This window comes from Sminthopsis crassicaudata, chromosome 6 (assembly GCF_048593235.1).
Source record: "Sminthopsis crassicaudata isolate SCR6 chromosome 6, ASM4859323v1, whole genome shotgun sequence".
Taxonomy (NCBI): Eukaryota; Metazoa; Chordata; class Mammalia; order Dasyuromorphia; family Dasyuridae; genus Sminthopsis; species Sminthopsis crassicaudata.
In genome coordinates, this window is record NC_133622.1 from 164,293,902 (window position 1) to 164,315,324 (window position 21,423).

Here is a 21,423-nt window from a genome sequence, read left to right on the forward strand (position 1 = left end):
TAATTACTATAAATTTTTGTACTTTCTCATTTGGTCCATTCTGCTTTTAAAGGAGTTCTTCTTACTTTTTTTTTTTTTTTTTTTTTAACCTCTTTTACTGTAAGGCCAGTTTTGTTTTCTTAAGTATTTTTTTATGCCTCTTTTACCAAACTGATCTCTTTTCATAATTTTCTTGCATCACTTTACTTTTCCAATTTTCCTTCTATTTTTAATCTTTCACTCTTCCAGGAATTTTTGGGGTGCTTGCATCTAATTAACATTTTTCTATAAGTCTTTGTAACTACAGATATTGTTGTCTTCTTTGGAGCTCATTTATGTCTCTCGATGTTCTTAGCTACTCAAGTTGTTGTGTGTGTGTGGTTGTTGTTATTGTTGTTTGCTCACTTTTTCATCTTATTTCTTGAGACTTTGACCTCTGCTTCCACGGGCTGGAGTTGTATGGTACTAAACTTTTTTGTGCTGCTGTTTTCAGAGCTAGTTCTGGGGTCTGTAAGTTTGGGTGTTTCTAAGATGATATGATCCTGAAAGAGGTTATGGTCATTGATCTCCTGTGAGCTCTGGTCCTTTTCATGTAGGGCCTTTGCTCCCTTGCAGCTACAGGGCCTAGTACTTCTCTTGACCATTAAGTTGTGAACAAGACCCCTGTTCTTTTGTGAATGGATCACAAGCACTTCTCTGCACCTTGGGAACTGCTTATGATCAGTTACCAATCAGTGCTAGCTATTTTCAGTGTCAGTAGACTCCTATGAAATCTCTTTCTGACCAGTTATCTAATCCCCTTATTGTCTCCGGGATAAACCTCACCCCTCCATCCCATACCCCCATGGTGTTGTGGTTGTGGTGGCCTGTGAGGCCCTCCATTGGTCTTGCAGACTTTTTTTGTGGTCCTCTTAAATTGTCTTAGGCTGGGAAAATGTGTACTTCTGTCATTTTGTTTGGGTCATTTCATTTGAGGTATTCATAGTTTTTTGGAGGGGGGAGCATTGTAAGTTCTAGCCTTTACTCTGCTATCTTGATCTTTATGAATGCATAATGATTCTTACTACCTACTTTGTAGAACTTTCATAGGAATCTGCTCAACATTTCCAATTGTATTTTTCATCTCGGTACACCTGGTTCTTAAATTTTTATATGCAGTTCTTCTTTTCTGAGTTCATCTTATACCAACAACTATCTATCTAATGTCTGAAATTGATTATTCTATAGTCATCTGTATTCAGCATGTCAAAAATGAAGTTCATGTAATTCTCTAATCCTACTATTTTTCCCTAAATACATCTTTCTAACTTATTTCTAATTCTTTTGAGTATACAACCATTCTTCTAAGTTCACAAACCATATTGCTTAACTTTTTCAGCCACTTTCTATTTCTACTGATGGCAATGATGGCATCACCATCATTGTTCACTATGTCATTACTTCTTCTTTGGGTATTGCCTTCTAATTTCTTCCCCAGCTCTACCCTGTTTTTCCTTTCATTATAGCCTCCATATATCTATGAAATCAGTATTTTAAAATGCCATGGCATTTCTCTTTTTGCTTTTTCACATAAAAATGCAGACTTCTTGGTCAGGCACTTAGGGAAAACCTTGAAGCACAGTCTGGCTTCAACTTATCTACCAAGACACATTTCCTATTTCTTACCTCATTTACTATATCTTCCAGGCACATTGGCATACACATTTGCTTTCATATCTCAATGTGCCTTTTTACAGGTTATTCCTTGAAATATATTTCCTCTTTTAGAATCTATCTTCCTTCAGAATTTCAGCTTAAGTATTATTGTCTGTTGAAAACCTATTGTAGTTTTCCCCTCCTCCCTACTGCCATCACCATCCTCTCTGCACATAGTTTTCTGCCTATAAAACAAAAGCTCTTTGCCAGCAGAGACTTAATTTTTAAAATTTTATTTCCCAGATACTTAGTTCAATAAATGCTTGTTAAATGAATATTTTTGTCTTTATCTGTGTGCCTGATACATTTTCTCATTCAAGAATGTAAACTCATTGAAGGTGGGAACAATTTTGTCTTTATATTATCTAGGTCCACTACAAATGTAGCTTGCAGAATGAATGAATGACCTCCTGACTGGACTTGGCAAGGAGAGGTTTTAACTGGTTTGGGGAAATTGGGAAAGGGGAAATATGGAAGAAAATCATATAGAATTTATGAATATGAAGTTTCTTTCTCTTTTCTCTTCATCCTCCCCATTGCCTGCTCTCATTTAAATAAGTGAGCAAAATACAGATGTATTTGTCAAGTTTTTGACATTAGAAAAAGCTGTTGTACACCTTTGTGGTTATTTCTTTATTTTTTGAAATTGTGCGGTTATTACTTGGGCTTTGATCTGCCCATCTGAAAGTGAAGATGCTACAGTGGGAAAAGTTGGAATGAAGAATTAGTGAAAGGTAAAGAGAGGCAGCGAAATGAGAAACAAAAGAGCTCTAATAATATGATGTGAAAGGTTAATTGTGTAAATGTAATGTTTGCCATTCCTATCACAAGTAGAATTCCTTTGGAAAGAAACTTGAATCAAAAGCAGGTGGGTGGTGGGTAGGAGAAAATTGGTAAAGAGTTTAATTAAAACATTATTCAGTGCTTAACATCCCAAATCTTGAATTTAATGTTAAATGTATAGGAATAATCTTGTGCTTTCCTATGTTGGTTGTGATATTTATTAAAATTAAATTATTATCACAGGTAATTAAATGCTTTTGATATTTTCTTAATATTTTTTAAAACAGGAACATGAATCTGAAGGTGGAAGGACTCCATTAATGAAAGCTGCAAGAGCTGGTCATGTGTGTACAGTTCAATTTTTAATTAGCAAAGGTGGGTTTTATTTATTTATTTTTTTGTTGGTGATGACAGAAACTTATTTATCTGTTCCTTCATCATACATTCATTTATTAATTTAATTACTAATTTTGGAAGGTTTAATTTATTGTTTTCCACCAGTTACATTTAAAGCAGATTTTTTTTTTTACATTTGTTTTTAACTTTGGGTTCCAAATTCTCTCCCTTATCCCAACTTTCAGCCCCAATTAAGAGACCACATGTAAAATGATGTAAAATATTCTAAAAAAATCCCTCAAGGAAAAAAAGGACAAAAAATAAACAAGAGAGAAAGAGAGAAAGGTAGAATCCTTCAATCTGTATGTAGATCCAATCAGTTCCTTCTTTGGGTATGGATAGGAGTTTTCATCATAAGTCCTTCAGAGAAGTTGTGGATCATTGTTTAACAGAGAATAGCTAAGTCATTTACAGCTGGTCATCCCAGAACATTGCTATTACTTTGTATTCAATACATTTCAGTTTGCTTGAATTCATGGAGGACTTTCCAGGTTTTTTTCTGAGAACATCTTACTCATTTCATTTCCCATAGAACAATAATATGAAAATTTATTTAAATACTAGCAATATACTTGCCTTCAAGCTTATTGAAAGTGGTAGATGGGGTGAGGTGTTTTGTCTAAATTAGACTTTTGTAAGGAGCTCGTGTAAATGTACATTTAGTTTCTGGCTTTTGAACTTCCCTGCAATAGTGTTTGCTTCTACTAGCATTTCTAGGCAGTTTCCAAATTAAATATATGACTTGTATCCAGGTAACTATATGCATAGCAGAGGGACTGTTAGTGTGGATTTGGATTGTCTGATTAAAATTCTGCCTGACCACTTCCTAGCTTTGTGTCTGTTAATGGGCTGATAACTGGATCCAATGGTGTGTGAAAGTCTGATGATATAAATGAGACGTAAAGTCCTGGGTATCCCTCTAGACAGGAATCCCCTTCCCTGTCACTCTGGATTGGTGTCTCTTATTTCTTCTCTACCTCTCTCAGTTGGGTTTCTGTAAGGCAACTCTGGCCTGCCATAAGTGTTGGCCTTTTCTCCTCCTCTCCACAGTCTATAAAAATGTACCTGTTTCTTTCCCTGCTGTGATAACTTCTCAGTCTCTGTGTTGTCACCTTTGTTCCTCCCTCTTTTCCCTCAATTGGAAGCATAATATTTAGGGGGCAATTTTCTTGTTTTTGTTTATTCTTTTTGGTTTTTCTTTTGAAGCACGCATGTGCTTTGGTCCCCAAGATAACATTGCCTCCTAAAGAGAAAAATGAAAAGTTAAGGTTGTTGGCATAACAGCTAGGATCAAGAGGATGATGGTGGGCCCTCCAAACCCCCAGAATTAAAAAAAAAAAAGGGTGAGTTGGGAGTAATTCCACAAGTCAGAAGATCTTTCATAGGCTTCTCAGGGATTTTTTTTTTTTTTTTTTTTTTTTTTTTTTTAAGATAACTGTTTTTTTCCTGCCCCAGTTTCTCCCTTTTGAATTCATGTTTTTGTCATTAGGACTTAGTAGCTATGAAAAGGTGCATCTCCTTTTCCCATGATTTCTGTTAGGAGAAATGATTTCAATCAAATTACATAGATAAATATTTATTTATCTCTTGGTTTTGAAGTTGGAGAATGCCTATATTTTTCCCTCTATTGCTACTGATAAACCTTTTCTATCATAGTTGATACATGTCCGTGATATTTTCCTAATCAATACTTGTAATAATAGCATTTTTTAAAAAATCTGTTGTTTTCATCAGTTTCTCCCATATAAGCTCTGCATTTTATAGCTGAAAGCAGATTTAGAAATTAACTGTTTCAGTTTCATCCTTTAACAGGTGAGAAAATTGGGTCCCAAAGGGGTTAATATTTATGTCAAGAGTTTTAAGACTTATGTATCCATTGCAATGGCAGGTAATAAATGTTTGATTAATGTGAAGTAATGCATGGATTTCAAAATGAAATTATTTTGAAATAATAAAAAGCATGTCCTAAGCTTGAAGTCAGTGAGATCTTCGTTTGGTCATCTGTGTCCTTGTATAATTCACTTAACTAAATTTTTGGTGACTGAGAATTTACTACAAATCCCAAAACTGGTTGTGATCTACAAGAGAAAAGAGTTTCCAGCCTGATAATTTTTCTCTGATAAAATTACAAATTATTTTTGAAATTTTTATTTTGCACTCCTGACATTCCCTGTACTCTCTTCAAGTACCCAGGGACAAGGCACTTCTGTTTGCCAGTTTCCCCCTTTGTATAATAAGGGAATTAAATCAAATATTTTCTATGCTTCCTTTTTAGCTTTATTTATAAGACCTTATGATTCCATATTGTCTCACCTATGTTACTGGTGCTACCATCAAATTACATATCTATTATAGCAGTGTATAAGAGTAAACATGGGAATGGTTAAGGAGCAGAGCCTTTGTTTCACTTTTGGCATTAAAATGGTCTTGCTGTGTGCTCCTGGATATACCAGTTGTCTATTTTAATGAGTTGATTGTTCTAATGGATTTTTAGAACCTCTTTCTCCCACTTTTGTGAATCCATGACCCTCTGATATTCAATTTTTTGATATAAGTTTTTTTTATTTTTAATCTTTAACTGAATATGCCTTTTAATTCTGAATTATATTTCCTTCATTCTGGAGTTATAATAAGGAAAGACCTGGATTTAAATCCATCTACTATGGCTGAATAGCTGGGAGTTGATAACCTCACTTAGCCAAATAACACCTATGACACCTTTCTCATAGTTTAACTGTTAGATGAGGTCATGTCTGTAAAGTGCTTTGCACACCTCACAGTACTATGTAAATGTCAGTTACTTTGGAGTCTACTAATGAAGCATTCTGAGTAGAAATCAAGCTTCATTTACCAACAAAGATTTGGGATATTAATTGGGAATAAAATCCTTTCTTACCTGAATGTTTTTTTCAAACTTCTATCTCTCAGGAGCCAATGTGAACAGAACCACAGCGAACAATGATCATACGGTGTTGTCCCTGGCTTGTGCAGGTGGCCACCTGGCAGTGGTGGAGTTACTTCTGGCTCACGGGGCTGATCCCACTCACAGACTCAAAGTATGTACCCCACTTGTTTCATGGAGTGTTTAAGATTCTTTTTTGTTCTTAATGAAATGGCATCTTCTTGGTTTTGTGATTCTGATCCCTTCTGATAGAAGAAAATGTTTATAGGTCAAAGACCCCAGATTTTAAATTCTTTAATATTGGCAGAGAGATATGAATATACATATTTGATTTTTGTTGCTTTTGGAACTACTAACAGTTAGAATAAGTCAGTAATTACAATTAGTCAGTTTTAGGATATAAGTTTTGTAAGTCTAATTAATCTAAATGTACCTTGAATACATTGGAATTAAAAACATTTATTTCATTTTTAAATGAAAAGGCACATTGTATTAATAGTGAGAAAATAAAATTCATTTTAATTGTTGACAAATCATAAGCATAAATCCCTTGGTACTATTATAAAAATAAATATAATAAAATATATGGATTGTTAATATTTAAATTAACAATGTTACAAAGCACTGTTTCAATTTGTGCTCTTCAGAATAAAATTTACCATGATATCCCATGTCTCATGATTTGCCTATAAAGTATCATTTTTATATAATTCCTTTTCCTCTATTGTGTCCCTCCTCTCCTTTTAGGATGGTTCAACAATGTTGATTGAAGCAGCTAAAGGTGGCCATACAAGTGTTGTTTGCTATCTTTTGGATTATCCTAATAATTTGCTTTCTGCTCCTCCACCTGATGTCACCCAGTTGACACCCCCATCCCATGATTTAAATCGGGTAAGAGTCAGAGCTAATACATTGTGTATTTTATATTCTGTAATTGATGACTATATTAACCTAAATTAGTTTAATTTTTATTTACACAGATTCTTTCTTCTTCCCTATGCCTTTTGAAAAACATTTTACAATTCAGTTATTTTTCTATTTTACTGATTTTTTTTTCTACCATAATGACTTCAATCTTCTAATGAATTTGTTAGTCATAATATTCATTGAAAAGCATAAAGATTTTGTAGTTTGTTTTTGCTGAGCTTGGAGTTAATAATGATGTGGGTTTAAGCTTCATCATGAGGCAGATAAAAGCCACAAAACCTTGGCTAACTCATTTATTCTCTCAGTGCACTAATGTGAGTGTAGCACTTGTACACTTTGAAATGCCTTTGAAGTATCAACTATTAAACGTGTTATTTTTCTCTACTATTCTACCATATCATTTGGTAAATATTTTAGAATTTGTTGTAGCAACATTTTGTTATTTAGGCATGGATATAAGGATAAAGTATATGTGTTTGATTAGTGTATACTATTTTAGGCTCCTCGTGTCCCTGTGCAAGCACTGCCCATGGTGGTACCACCGCAGGAGCCTGATAAGCCCCCTGCCACTGTGGCTGCTACACTTCCCATCAGGAGCAAAGGTCAGTTCTTTTTCTGTCAACTCTTTTAAAATTCTTTGTAAGTTGAAACCACAAAATTATACAAGTAGAATGCTTATTTTTAAAAATGATTTTTCATGCCAAATGGCTGTTGGAAAATTTAAGATGATTTGGGAGGGCTTTTTTTTTTTGTTTTGTTTTTTCATTTATAACTAGAAATACTCTATCTTGAGGGCCAAAGAAAGTAAGAGGGAGAGAAAGACATTTTTAAAAATTTGAATTTGTGCTAAAATTCCAACATGAAGAATTTGGTCGTTTGATACTTAATGGAATAGCTTATCCTTCATGCTATTTTGATTAACCATAATTTCCCCAAATAATTAGTTATTATAAGGTACTAAACTGGGTATAATTTGTTTTAATCAGAGTCTCTTAAAACTCTGCAAAGTATTAGATTTCAAATCCTGCATCACACAGAAATTTTCTAAATGTTGTTTTTGATGCAAATTTCATAGTTGGATTAATTATTTCAGATTCACTTGTATTCACTAGAATTTTCCCTTAAGAATCATTATCAGACTTAAAGTTAAGATATTGTACATCTGTTTCTAAGTCCCATTCTTTCCTTCTACCCCCAACATTTCAACTATCAGTTTGAAATTAATTTTATTTTTTAAAAGTTTTACCTGAAAAGGTGTTGTGGTTTTCTCTCTCTTTTTTTTTAAGTGTGAGGATGGTTGTATTCTTTTTTTTTTCCTTTCTTACCTGATGTTTTCAGTCCTGACTCCTATTCTACAGTATTTTTTTTTTCCTATTGGTGGATATCACAGACCATTGATGCCACCATACCTGTGACCAAGTCATATTATTGGCTTGGCTGCAGATGGGCCAGTAGATGACATAAGCCATCCATCATGGTTTCTTCCAGGGTGGCCACTTCCTATTCTCTACTGATGTGAACTTATTTAAATTCATGTCCTGATTTTATCAGTTCCTGAAACTCCAACAAAGACATTTGAATTGGATTTAATTTCCCATGACTTTTAGTGATTCTGAAGCTGTTTTGTGTTTAAGCCAGATTCTTAAATGTGAAAAGGGGGAAAAAAAATAACACCTTAAATTAAAGATCTTTATAATGATAATTGCAAAGATAATTTTTTTTTCCTATACTCTTAAGCAGTATTTTTCTGTTTGTGGTAGAATTTTACTTTCCTTTATTACCAGATGCAGTAGCTTCTATGGGCCTCTCTCCTCATCTCAAATATGAGGGGTGTTGAACTAGATGATTTCTAAACTCCCTTCCAATTCACAGTTCTATGATCATTTGTACACACTTTCAAATTTTAGTTGGTTGCACCAATTAGATACCACAAAGCTTAGTTTTCACTTATATAATCCTTCAGTAGTCTTGAAGTGAATTTCTAAAGTATGTATATAATCCATACATCTCATGAATTGATGATACAGTAGAAGGTGTTATTTGCTTATAGTCACATCCAGTACATTCCACCTTCTGTGGGTTTGATCCGCCACTAAAGTTCTCCCCTGATGCCTCCTCGTGGCATTGAGGTCACCTTGGGCTCTCGAAGGCTGTGCCAGTGGAGCACAAGCTCTTTCAGGTCCTACCAAGCTGGAAAGCCTTCAAGGATGGTTTGGGGATAGATTGTTTATCTGTTACCCGAGGACCAGCCTAATTAAGTTTGGAAAGACTCATCACCAGATAGTTGGCCATGAGGTGATGGATTGTTTTGTTTTGTTTTGGTTTTTGGCCACAACAACTCATGAAAGTCTTCTAAGAGGTAGAGAGGGTTGCGATCTGCATCGGTGGAGGGTGTACCCACACCAATGAAATCATGGATCCTTGAAGTATGGATTTGATAACTTGGTGCATAACTATTGGCACTAAGCCTCCCAACAATAACTCTGTAATGAGGATGCCATTCATGTGCACTTCTGAGGGGGTTTCTTTTTCACACAGCTGCTTCTAAACAAAAGTCCAGCAGCCATTTGCCAGCTAACAGCCAGGATGTACAGGGTCACATCACCAATCAGTCTCCCGAGAGCATTGTAGAAGAGGCTCAGGGCAAGTTAACAGAACTGGAACAGAGGATAAAAGAAGCTATAGAAAAGAATGCACAGCTGCAGTCCTTGGAGCTGGCTCATGCTGACCAACTTACCAAGGAGAAGATTGAGGAGCTGAATAAGACAAGAGAGGAGCAAATTCAGAAGAAACAAAAGATTCTGGAGGAGCTGCAGAAAGTAGAACGAGAGTTGCAACTGAAAACACAACAACAGTTAAAAAAGCAGTATCTAGAGGTGAAAGCTCAAAGAATTCAACTGCAGCAGCAGCAGCAACAACAATCTTGTCAACACTTGGGACTCCTGACTCCTGTTGGAGTTGGAGAACAGCTTTCAGAAGGAGACTATGCCCGATTACAGCCAGTGGATCCCATCTTGCTTAAAGATGACCCCCAGCAGAGTGTGGCTCAGATGGGCTTTACACCAATCCAACCTTTGGCGATGCCCCAAGCTTTGCCTTTGGCAACAGGTTCCTTACCTCCAGGGTCCATCACAAATCTTACAGAACTGCAAGGAGTTATAGTTGGACAGCCCGTATTGGGCCAAGCACAATTGGCAGGGCTGGGGCAAGGAATTCTGACAGAAACACAACAAGGGTTAATGGTAGCCAGCCCTGCTCAGACCCTCAATGACACGCTGGATGACATCATGGCAGGTGGGTTTATGTATACAATATGGTTTGCATAAGGCACAAAATAAGGGTATGCCAGAATTTTTCCAATTACCAAACTTGAAGGCTTTCTTTGGACTTTTGATCCTTGTTCAGCAGTAGATGTAGTAATGCAGTTTCAGAAGTCCACAGAAAGAAACTCAGGTGGTGATAGACCAAATTATAGCACAGACCCATTGCTGCTTTAGCTCTCTTTTAAAGAAAATACCATGGAATACAAAGGACTCCTGCTTGTTTGCTTGACTGGGTGGGCAGGCAGGGTTTTTTGTTTTTGTTGTTTTAAGTGCTCCTAAATTTTATTAGAGAGACCAGATTTTGCTTTTTACTTTTGCATTTGCATCAAGAAACTAAGGAATCTTTGAGATATTGCAAGTAGTAATTCCTAACTTGTTGGCTGTTTCTTAGACTTAGCTTACTTGTGAGCAGGACTATTTTGGTATAGAGTTCTAGGCTTTGGAAAGAGGAAATATTTTACCTTGATATTTTTCAAATTAGACTATGTTTATCACATCCTGTATTCATAATTATAGTGTGCCTCTTACCACAACACAGAAATTTGTGTCCCTACGGCATCAATAATAGGATTCTGCTGTTTTTTCATAGTGAAACAAATGGTTCATCGACATTTTAAAATATCTTGTATTTTAGTGATCGCTGGAATACATAACATTTGTAAATAAACATTTTTAGAGGATTGTCTCAATTCACCTCTTAAGTTTTAAATGAGTTAATGTGTAAAACCTATTTGCAAACCTTAAAGCACTATGCCTTTGCTAGCTAACTAATCAAAACTTAAATTTCTAAAAAGTTTAGTACCAGAAAAGAAAAATAGCATTCTTGAGTAATAGGGCATAAAGAAGTTAAATTCTATTCTTCTTTGAAGAATAATGAAGCTTTTTAAAAGATTGATTAGCTTTTTAAAATAAAGGACCAATTGATGGGGAAATAGTTTAATATGTTTTAGAAACACCTTCATATAGATTTTTTTTTTCCCCTTCAGGTTTGTATGGCTAAACTGACATCTTGTCAAAGTAACATTGCTGGTAAAGCACCATTTAATTGATCCTATAAATTGATAGCAGTGTACCCATAGTTTTTTAGTGAAAATCCACAGAATAAACTATAATGTATTCTTAAAATATGATCTGTACTGTGAAGGATTGACTTCCTGTCTAATTACAAAATATGGAATATGCTTTAATGTCATTATAAATTTGTGTTACCTCCAGAATTACTCTGAATTGAGAATGTTGGGATTTAAAATACAAAGTACTTTTAAATGTTTTTGTAATTTTGAACAATAATTCAGAAGTGAAATAATCTTCACATGTTACTTTGGTATTTCACCCCTTAAACTATTAATGTGTAGAATATAAATTAATCTTTTAATTCTTTTGCACATTTTAGATTGCCATAAACCTATATTCTATAATGTTACAAAAAGAAATATTGTTATTACATAGTCCCATGAATGATGTACTAAATTGTATCTACACTGACTACTGTTAGAAATTGGAGTGATATCCCACCCTTTTTGAAGTTAAAACTGAATAGGGAAGTTAGCCACATGTGGTGGTGCATACTTCTAGTCCCTCCTGCTGGGTAACTCTGCCATGTCTGACAGATATTATAGGAGCTCCAGTGAGCTTTGCATTAATATGGTGAACTCCCAGGACCAGAAAGACCACCAGATTGTCTAAGAAAGGATAGATTGGCCTAAGTGGGAATTTGTTGGTCAAAGTTTATTGTTTTGGAATGGCATCAGAGGGCTTCTGTTCTTTCAGTCTGGATAAGAGATAAGATCTAATTTTAAAAACAAAAAAAAAATGTGAAATTCAGTTTTGAAAAGTATAATTCAAAATTCTTTAAAAGTTCATATAAGATATGCTAATTATATTCAGGAAAACAGAAAGGGCTAAGTGACCCTTTATCCATATAATCTCCATATTATTTTTGCCATAGATTCTATTAACACTTAAAGAAACTTGTTCAATGTATCCATAATTGGCTTTTACTTACCTGGGTTAATGAAGGAGAAGGTTGTAGATAAGCTAAAACTTTAAATGCTTTTACAGATTTATATTTATATATATATATATATATATATATATTTTTTTTTTTTTTTTTTTTTTTTTTTTTTTCCCATGCAACTATGTGTTACCTCTTAAATTTGCAGATGCCAGCAATGTGCTTGTGCATTGTAAATTCTGGTTAGAATCATAATAGCAACAGAAGGCCTTTTCAATAAAATTGGGTGACTTCTATCCAAGGCCCTACTCTAAAAATAAATGAGTTATTAATTTTAAAAGTTATTCAGTATGAATTTTATAGGGTTTTGGGCTTTTCTGAGAAATCAGCCATTTAATTTTCTCCCTTTAGATAGTTGTATATAATAAGTACACTTGAATTTATCACTATTTCCAATTTAAAAAGAAGGAATGAAGCATAGAAATGGAAGGAAAGTGTATAAAAACAAAATAAGATTTTTCAGCTACATATTTACTTTAGATTTGGTTATTTTTTTAGTAAGAGTTTGAAAATTAGGTGCCTCTCTATCCTCATTTCACTGAAGGGAATCCTGTGTTCTTCAGCATCAGCCTCATCTGTAGATCAGCTTCTTGTTGGCTTAAACACTTGTCCTTAGCTAGTGAAGTTCCAACCTACTTCTAAATTCATGGTTAGCCAAAACGGTCTATCCAGCATATGGTTTTTAATACCTGGCAAATCATCTCTTCTTCCACCCTCCATCCTACCTATTTGTTTCCTCTATTGATGAAATTTACCTTTGTGTTGTCCACCTACTATTCATTCTATCCAAATCCTTTACAGTTCTGCCTTTATCACAGATTATAGTCACACGCTTGCGCGTGTGTGCGTGTGAGCATGTGTATGAACGTGCTTGCCTTGCGCATGTGTGCGTCTGCCTTTTCCTCCACAGACTGTGCATGCTAACTTTTTCCTATAGTCTTCCTTGGTTGTAGTTGTTGCTGTTATTTGTGGGGGGTGAATACTCAACTTAGAAACTTATTTCACAAGTCACACCAAATAATGTTAGGTATAGGGACTTGGCCTACATATAGATCAGAGATCTCCTGCTCCTACTTAAATAATGCAAAATTTCTGTTTAGCAAAATATATTAAAAGGAACTGAATTTTTATTAATACCCTTTTCAAATTTGAAATTTAGATGTTGAGTTATTTAACTTCCATCTCACATTTAGTAGGATGCTTATATCACTGAATAAAATTGTAGTTGGTCTATTTAAATTGCTTATTGTGTTCCACCATTGTTTATTGTTAGAAATAGTACTGAGCACTTTGTCAGTTTTGTAGGCCTGTTATTTGTTTTGAAATTTGTTTGGGAAAGTGCATTATTAGTCAAGATCTTACTTGACCATGTTTTCTGGACAAATATCAATCACATTTTTATGACCTAGAAATGTGTCAAGATAAACATGCAAATTTTTCCCCTCTTTGTTCCCAAGTCAGCTCATTTGGATCCCCGAGAATCTGTTTATTCTTATTCAGATAATTTTTCCATTGGTCTCTAAGTAACTTAAAACTGTATATTTACATATTATGTATAGTATGGATATAGTCCTGGGTATTTGAATAGGCTGAGATTTTTATGTAAATAAGATCTTTTAATGAGATCCGTTTTTATTCTTTGTACTTGGCATGATGAAAAATTGATCCCTTTGGTTTCAGATCCATTTTTTGGGGGAAATAATTAATATTTGTTAGAAGAAATAAATCGACTTGTTCATTAAATATGCAGTTATAAACTTTTAAAATAAAACAACAAATTAAAGTGTTTACTTTAAAGTTCATTTTGGACCTGGATTTTAGTTCTTGCTCTTCTAATAACTAGCATTGTGAGTTTAGCCAAAATTGTAGCCCCATTAATTGGCTTAAATTGTTCTGTTTAAAATAAGGTTAGATGAGATGATTTCTAAAAGTACCTTTCAAATTAAAAATCCTATAGTTTTATCATTTGTTGTTATGTTGCTTTTAATGGTGGTGATGTTTTTCAGAAAAATAAAAATGTTTAAAATATCAACAATTTGTTGTACAGTTTGTGTATATTGAGCACAAGGTATCTTGGTAGTCTTAAAAATGAATTTGACTCTTTATCTTATTAGTCATAACATTACTTTTGAAGTTGGAGAACCAGTGGCATTTCTCCCTGAAGTATACTGTCTTTTAAAATGCAGATGATAGTTACTTTTCTGATGAACATCCACAATACTTTTTAACAATGAAAAATTCGTTCCCTTTAATATAGTGGAATTTTTAATTGGTCAAAGGTGGAGTGTGAAGGGAGGGAACATCTGGGACTGACCTTCACATAACAGATCAAATAGTGAATTTATGAGAATAATAGTCCATGGTCATCCAGAGCCTATTCTCTACCCCCCTTGGAGTTTCCTCAGTTAAGTAATAAATTTCTTAAGTTGGGTATGAAGAAAATGTCAAGTTTATTTCAGAACCAAAATTCATAGGGTATGATCCAAATTTATTAGCTGTGTGATTTTCTACATTAGTGTTCTCATACAATGGAATTCCTGAAATTATTACATAGAAAAATGTTTTCTCACATGAGAAACATAATTGAATCAAAGACTAATATTTATCTTAGAATATATAAAGGTACTGAATGCCATAATGCAGACTATTTCATTACCAATCTATCTGATAGCAAAGATCAGATTTTATAAGCAATGACTTAAAAGATTGATTAGCTATAGAGGACTTTTTTTTTTCCTGAGCAGAATTTTATGCTGGTAAAATGTTGGTAGTCTTAAAATGGAAATATTAAAAGTGAAAAAAAGTCCAAATGTTGTTCTTCTTTTATACTATGCTATAAGTGTGATTTGGAAGTGCTAAAAAGACATAATGGAAAATTTTGCTGTTCTTTCTTAATAAAAAATTTCAGCCTGTATATGTCACAATTTCAGATTCAGAAGTTAAAATTTAGGCAATTTATATTTTTAATCACTTAACAATCACTTTGCTCCAATATACTTTTTATGTCACTGAATGCTAGACCAAGTCAGTAGTGGGTAATATGAAGGAGGAGGCAATTCCGTAAATGAACACATATACAATTTTAAATTGCTCTCCAGAGCCTAGGTAATAATAAAATGGGATCTAGATGTAGAAACTTTTTTCTTATAAGTTTTTGCTAAATTTTAGTTAATTATAATGACAACATTTACCCTTACTAAGTGGTGCTATTTTATTCAACAGCAGTGAGTGGAAGAGCATCTGCAATGTCCAACACTCCTACCCACAGTATCTCAGCTTCTATTTCCCAACCTCAGACGCCAACTCCAAGCCCAATCATCTCTCCTTCGGCCATGCTGCCTATCTACCCTGCCATCGATATTGATGCACAGGTAAGGCACCCGAAATCACAGTGTTTTGAATCAATTAAATACTGTTTAAAATCATTCTTACCTTTTTAATAGTTAATTTAGAAAACTTTAGTGTCATTCTTTTTTTAAAAGTATACCACAGGTAATAAAATAATTATTGTATACTTATAATTAAAACTAGCAAAAAACACAAATGTTTATGGTATTGTCTTTTTTAATGTGTTTTCATAAGTCATAGATGATTGTATTTTCTAATCCTATAAAATATCTGACAATAATAAGTATCTTAACTGATAATTTTATTTGTTCATCAATATCACAATGTTTATTTTGTTATATTCTTGTGTATACTAAATAGCTGCATAGTCTGATAAAAGAAATTAAGTCCATTATTTTATAGTAAATGAAAGCAAAAATACTTGAGTCAATCCAACCAACTTTTATTTAAGAACTTATTTTATACTGTGTACTGTGCTAGATGGTCCAGACACAAAGATAAAAATGAAATTGCCTCTGTCCTTGAATCAATAGGAAAAAATAAATACAAGGTAAGTTTTTGAGAGGAAGAGAGTATCTAGTGGTACTGATTGATTAGAAGTTTCTTTATTTGTAAGGTGGGCTTGAGAAAACCTTTGAATAGATGAAGATATTCTAAGAGAACTAGCATGAGGGTACCTTTTTGATATAGGGCAGCAATTTGCATATATGAAGATGGGGGGGTGGTGGTGTATAATACAATAAGGAATAGGAAGGGGGGCTGTTGCCAGACAATAATGTAGTTTGGGGTTAGATTGAGAAGTACTAGATGCTAAATGGAGAAGCTCATATTTCATCCTAGAATCCAGAGATATTTGCTGAAGATTTTTGAGTTTGGTGAGAACTATGCTTTGGGAAACTCACTTTCCCCACCAAAAAAACCTCAAACCCTCAACCTGACCAAACAGAGCCTAGGCAAAAAATAAAAATAAATTCCTGTATTATTGTTAGTTTATTTTAAAAGATCATTACCTCTCTGGTTGATCTATTAAATTTGGGACAATGATCTGAATTCTAAAGTGTAATAAATTTGTTTCATCTTTGTTCTGTTCATTCTCTATAAATTGACAGAAGTTTTCCAGTTTCTTCTGATACATAACATTACAATCATAAAGTATCACTTGTGTAGCCAATTCCTAAGAAAATCCCTTTATTTTCCAAAAAAGTTGCTAGGAATAATTTTGTGGCTGTGGGTCTTTTCCCATTTCTTCAGTCTTTTTGTAAGCCTCGTAGAGTTACCTAATGCTGAGTCAAAGAATACATATAGTTTAGTAACTTTTGGAGAGTGGTTCTAAATTGTTTCCATAATGATAAACTGCTACAGTTTGTTCAGCATTTGGTATTTTCTTGTTTTGTCACTTGCCATTCTGATGGATATGAAGTAGGATTTCTAAGTGGCTTTAATTTGCATTTCTACAATTGTTAGTGATTCTGAGCATTTTTATGGGATTATTGATACTTAGATTTCTTCCTTTGAAAACTGTCTTTTCACATTTAACATCAATTGAGGAGCATCATTTTCTGATAAATTTAAATCAGCTCCTTATATTTTTGGAAATGAAACTTCTTTCAGAGAAACTTTACTGGAAAATTTTTTCTGCACAGTTACCTGTTTGTTCTCTAATTTTAATTGCCTTATATTTATGCAAAACCTTTTACATTTTTTTGTTACTAAAATTAAGCATTTTATCTTGTGCCCTCTCCATTATTTCTTTAATAATTGTCTTTTGTCCATATATCTAAAAGATAATGTGTTTAGGATGTGACCTTTTCATACACACACAGCCGCACATATATATTCATTTGGAGCTTATATCTTATTTATAAACTATTTGTGGTGTCTTCTTCTATGTTGTTAGTTCTCTGACAGAAGGGACTGGTTTTTCCTTTGTTTATATTCAAAATACTGAGCATAATGCCAAAAATAGAATATTTATTTCAAAAATACTTGTTGATTTACTGAACACTGTCTTGTTCTATTTATTTGCTCTTGTGTATTGTCCATTTTTTAGCCAGTACCAAGTAATGATCACTTTCTGTTATAGATTTTTTGGTTCTATGTACCTCCCATTTCCCTCTCTTGCCTCTTCCCTTCCTTTTCATTATTAACCTTGAAATACAAATTTTGTTAAATGTTTTTTTTTTTTTTTAACTATATAATGTATTCCTTTGTTAGATTGGGTCAGTATTGGGTATAAATAGGTTAATTTAGGTAATTACCTATAATTTTAAGAAATTTTCTGCAAGAGAGAATATTTGTGAAATTATCAGTTTATAGTATCATCAAATTCTTGAAGATAGTGAAGCAAAATAAAAATTTGAAGAACACTTCTAACTTTTAGGATTAACATCAGATGGAAGAACCCTTTTTTCTGTAAATAAATTGCTTTGGTTGAGCACTGGGGATACAAATACAAAAATGACAATTCCTGCTCTCTGAGAGCTAAGTAAATGAAGAAAGACAACACACAAAAGAAGCCGAAAATTGAGGGTGGAGGTATTCCTTGTAGGGGGTTGGTCTAAAAACTCTAAAACGAGTGCTGTGGGTAGAAATCAGATATCTAAGATGGTTCAATATATAATTTATTAATTGCCTATTGTGTGCTAGGTACTATATGAACAGAAGAAGCCCTTAGGCTTATATGTGAATAGAGGAAGACAGCACATGTAAAAGGGAAATGAGGGAAATGAAGGTGTCATGTATATGGCATCAAGATCTGATTGATTGACATTAAGAGAAAGTGATCCTCAGATAACGGTGATATTTCTATAGTTTATTTTCTCTTGTCTTCAGAGATGGAGGACTCAGGAAGGATGTTACTGTAAGGCTATTGTGGAGAGCAGATGGGATAAGGTTGGATTGCATCTCTCATTGTCGGTAGAGACATTTGGAGAAGAGGTCAGGGAGTCAAGGAAGAATTAGGGGTTCCTTGTGTAGCCTTACCCTATTTAGCTATTGTTGTTCTTTCCTTTTAACTTAAATTGAATAGCTATCTTGTAGGTTAACTGTTTTCAGATTTGCCATAATAATTCAGATAGTCCTATTCATTCTTTGAATCCTTTCTATCTCCTTATTAGAATTTTTAAAAAATCTATAATTCTAATCAGGTTCAACTTCTTTTGAGTTTTGACACTCTTACCGTTCTTCCTTTTTTGGCCTGTATTTCTATCTTATAAACATACATAAGCATACATTTAAAAAGAAGTTATTGGTATGGTCTTTGAGCATATACCAGATAGCCCAAAAGTCTTAGTGCAGATTTTACATTATTCTCTATACACAAATCATTTTTTTTTCATCTATTTGGAAATTTCCTTGGAACCATTTAAAATTTATCTTTCCTAAATTGAGGATACATAGACTACTAAGTTTTCCTTTCCTCTGTCAGAGATATAAGGAGGAAGTAGTTCTATCCCTTCAACGCAGAAATCAGTTACTCTGGTTTGTTAGATGGAATCATATTCATTATGGAATATGTCCTCTATTATTTCCTCTATATTTTAAAGCATAATATAAGAGAAGTGAAAAACGTATTAATTGATTTGCTATTGGAAGAGAGAGAGAACTAAAACACATCTGTATAGTTAACCTCATCATTACTCTTTCATGTCTCTTTGCCAGGCTCGTGCAGGATCTATTTCTCCTGTTCCTCACTTGCAATGTATGCTTCTCTCATTCACTACATTCATGAATGTACAATATGTTTATGGAGCTACACATAAGGTTTATATGTGCATAGTAGTTTAATTCTGGTCTTGAAGCGAATGTGATCTTTCAAGCTTTATACAAATCTTGATATATTATTTTCAGCATTACAAGAGTGTACCTGCATTTCTTCTCTTTGTTATATGGAGGAAGTTTAGAGTCCTTATGCTGTAAAACTGCTGCTATCATTCTGCATGAATACATACAAACCTGCATACACTTTATATAAGCCACAACTTGCTGCTCTCTTGGCTTGGTTATGATGTAATTTCATCGTAAGTATTTCAGAGTTTTGTTGAACTAAATGTGTCCTTGCACTTAATGTCCCTAGACCATGGTGATATTTCTATGGTTTATTTTCTCCTTTGAGTCCATACATCAAGATTTGTACAAAGCTGGGAAGATCACATTTTCTTCAAGACCAGAATAAAGGTCTGAGCACTCTTGAACCCTATATGTATAGCTACAAAGATATAATGTGTATGCATGAGATTGGTGGGTTGGCTTATGATAGCCCCATTTAAGTTTTGACCTTTTAAAAGAAATCTATAAATGTCTGTTTAGTATTGGTGAGAAGTAGGGTTTCAATGGAAGGAACAGTGTAGCAGAATCAGAGGACCGAAGTTCAAACTTTGGTATTGCCTTATGTGTGTAATCTTGAGTGAAGTATTTCCTGTCAGTTTCCTCATCTGTAAAATTAGGGACTGGGTAAGATGATCTGTAAAGGCCCCTAGTAAAATTAATTTTTTTTTTTTTTTTTTTTTTTTTTTTTTGTGCAGACTGAGAGCAATCATGATACAGCACTTACATTGGCTTGTGCTGGTGGACATGAGGAATTGGTACAAACATTGCTTGAGAGAGGAGCTAGTATTGAACACCGTGACAAAAAAGGTAGGAACCATTTCTCTTGTTTTGGACATTTTGTTCAGTAAGGGCAGAATATTCAATGTGTTGTATACCTTAAAGTCTTAATGCCTAGGAATATCAAATATGAATTTTAATTATGCTTAGAATGTTCTGACAATAAATGTTTTTCAGGTTTTACTCCACTCATCTTAGCTGCTACAGCTGGACATGTTGGTGTTGTTGAAATATTGCTGGACAATGGTGCAGACATTGAAGCCCAATCTGAGAGAACTAAGGATACACCACTATCATTGGCTTGTTCTGGTGGAAGGCAAGAGGTAGAACTTTATTCTCATGAATCTTTTCCTTCCAGTTTTGTGTATGAATGTACATAAACTTTGGCCATCTTTAATGGGTTTGAAGCAGTTATCTTCTATCTTATTTATCTAGGCAAAACAAAAACTTTGTCAGAAGAGTGAATGCTATCTATAATTCTGAAGTCCTGCTTTCAGGAAAATTTCAAAGCATATCTGCCCTTATGTATTGCTAGTCCATCAAAATAGAAAATAAGAGCTGGTTTTCTTTTGCCATGGCAAAGTTTACCTGAGCATTGATTTTTTTTTTTTAACTGAAAAAATAAATTTTTTCTTTTATTGCTTTTTATTTACAAGATATATGCATGGGTAATTTTTCAGCATTGAAAATTGCAAAACCTTTCGTTCCAACTTTTCCCCTCCTTCCCTCAGATGACATGTTGACCAATACATGTTAAATATGTTAAAGTATAAGTTAAATTAAAGTATAAGTTAAATACAATATATGTATACATGTCCATACAGTTATTTTGCTGTACAAAAAGAATTGGACTTTGAAGTAGTATACAATTAGCCTGTGAAGGAAACCAAAAATGCAGGCAGACAAAAATAGAGGAATTGGGAATTCTATGAAGTAATTCAGTCATCTCTCAGAGTTTTTCGTTGGGTGTAGCTGATTCAATTCATTACTGTTCTATTGGAGCTGATTTGTTTCATCTCATTGTTGAAGAGGGCCACATCCATCAGAATTAATCATCATATAGTGTTGTTATTGAAGTATATCTTTTTTTTTCCTGTGAGTTCTCTTCCATTTAGGCTCCTGAGTCTTTGTGGGTGAGCCCTGGGAAAAGGCAGACTAAAAGAATTAAGAATAATGAATCATTTCCATGTATAATAATCTCAGTGTTTCACCTTCTTGCGAATGCTAGTTAACAGTTTTTCAAACTTTGTTCATGAAAGCATAAAAATAATATCTCATAATTTAGTAGTGCTTTATGATTACAAAAAAATTTCTTCTCTACAACAACCCCATATCATAAGCAATTTAAAAATTATATCCCCATTTTACAGATGAGCAAAGGGAAGTACCGAATTCAAAGGACTCTTTCTTATCCAGATTCTCTGAAAATATAACATACAAACAAATAAATG

General features: G+C 33.7%; 1 protein-coding gene across 5 annotated transcripts in view; it reads left to right on the plus strand.

Annotated features, from left to right (window-relative positions):
- ANKRD17 (ankyrin repeat domain 17) overlaps positions 1 to 21,423 on the plus strand; it is a 135,825-nt gene that overhangs the window by 76,223 nt on the left and 38,179 nt on the right. For 2 of the 5 annotated variants that reach the window (XM_074272895.1, XM_074272897.1), the window contains exons 11-18: positions 2,745 to 2,832; positions 5,782 to 5,909; positions 6,503 to 6,646; positions 7,182 to 7,284; positions 9,221 to 9,976; positions 15,242 to 15,390; positions 19,891 to 20,002; positions 20,150 to 20,295. In XM_074272895.1, the coding sequence (XP_074128996.1) occupies positions 2,745 to 2,832; positions 5,782 to 5,909; positions 6,503 to 6,646; positions 7,182 to 7,284; positions 9,221 to 9,976; positions 15,242 to 15,390; positions 19,891 to 20,002; positions 20,150 to 20,295 (1,626 nt within the window). The remainder of the gene's footprint in view (positions 1 to 2,744; positions 2,833 to 5,781; positions 5,910 to 6,502; positions 6,647 to 7,181; positions 7,285 to 9,220; positions 9,977 to 15,241; positions 15,391 to 19,890; positions 20,003 to 20,149; positions 20,296 to 21,423) is intronic. The other 3 variants (XM_074272896.1, XM_074272899.1, XM_074272898.1) reach the window with 3 other exon arrangements.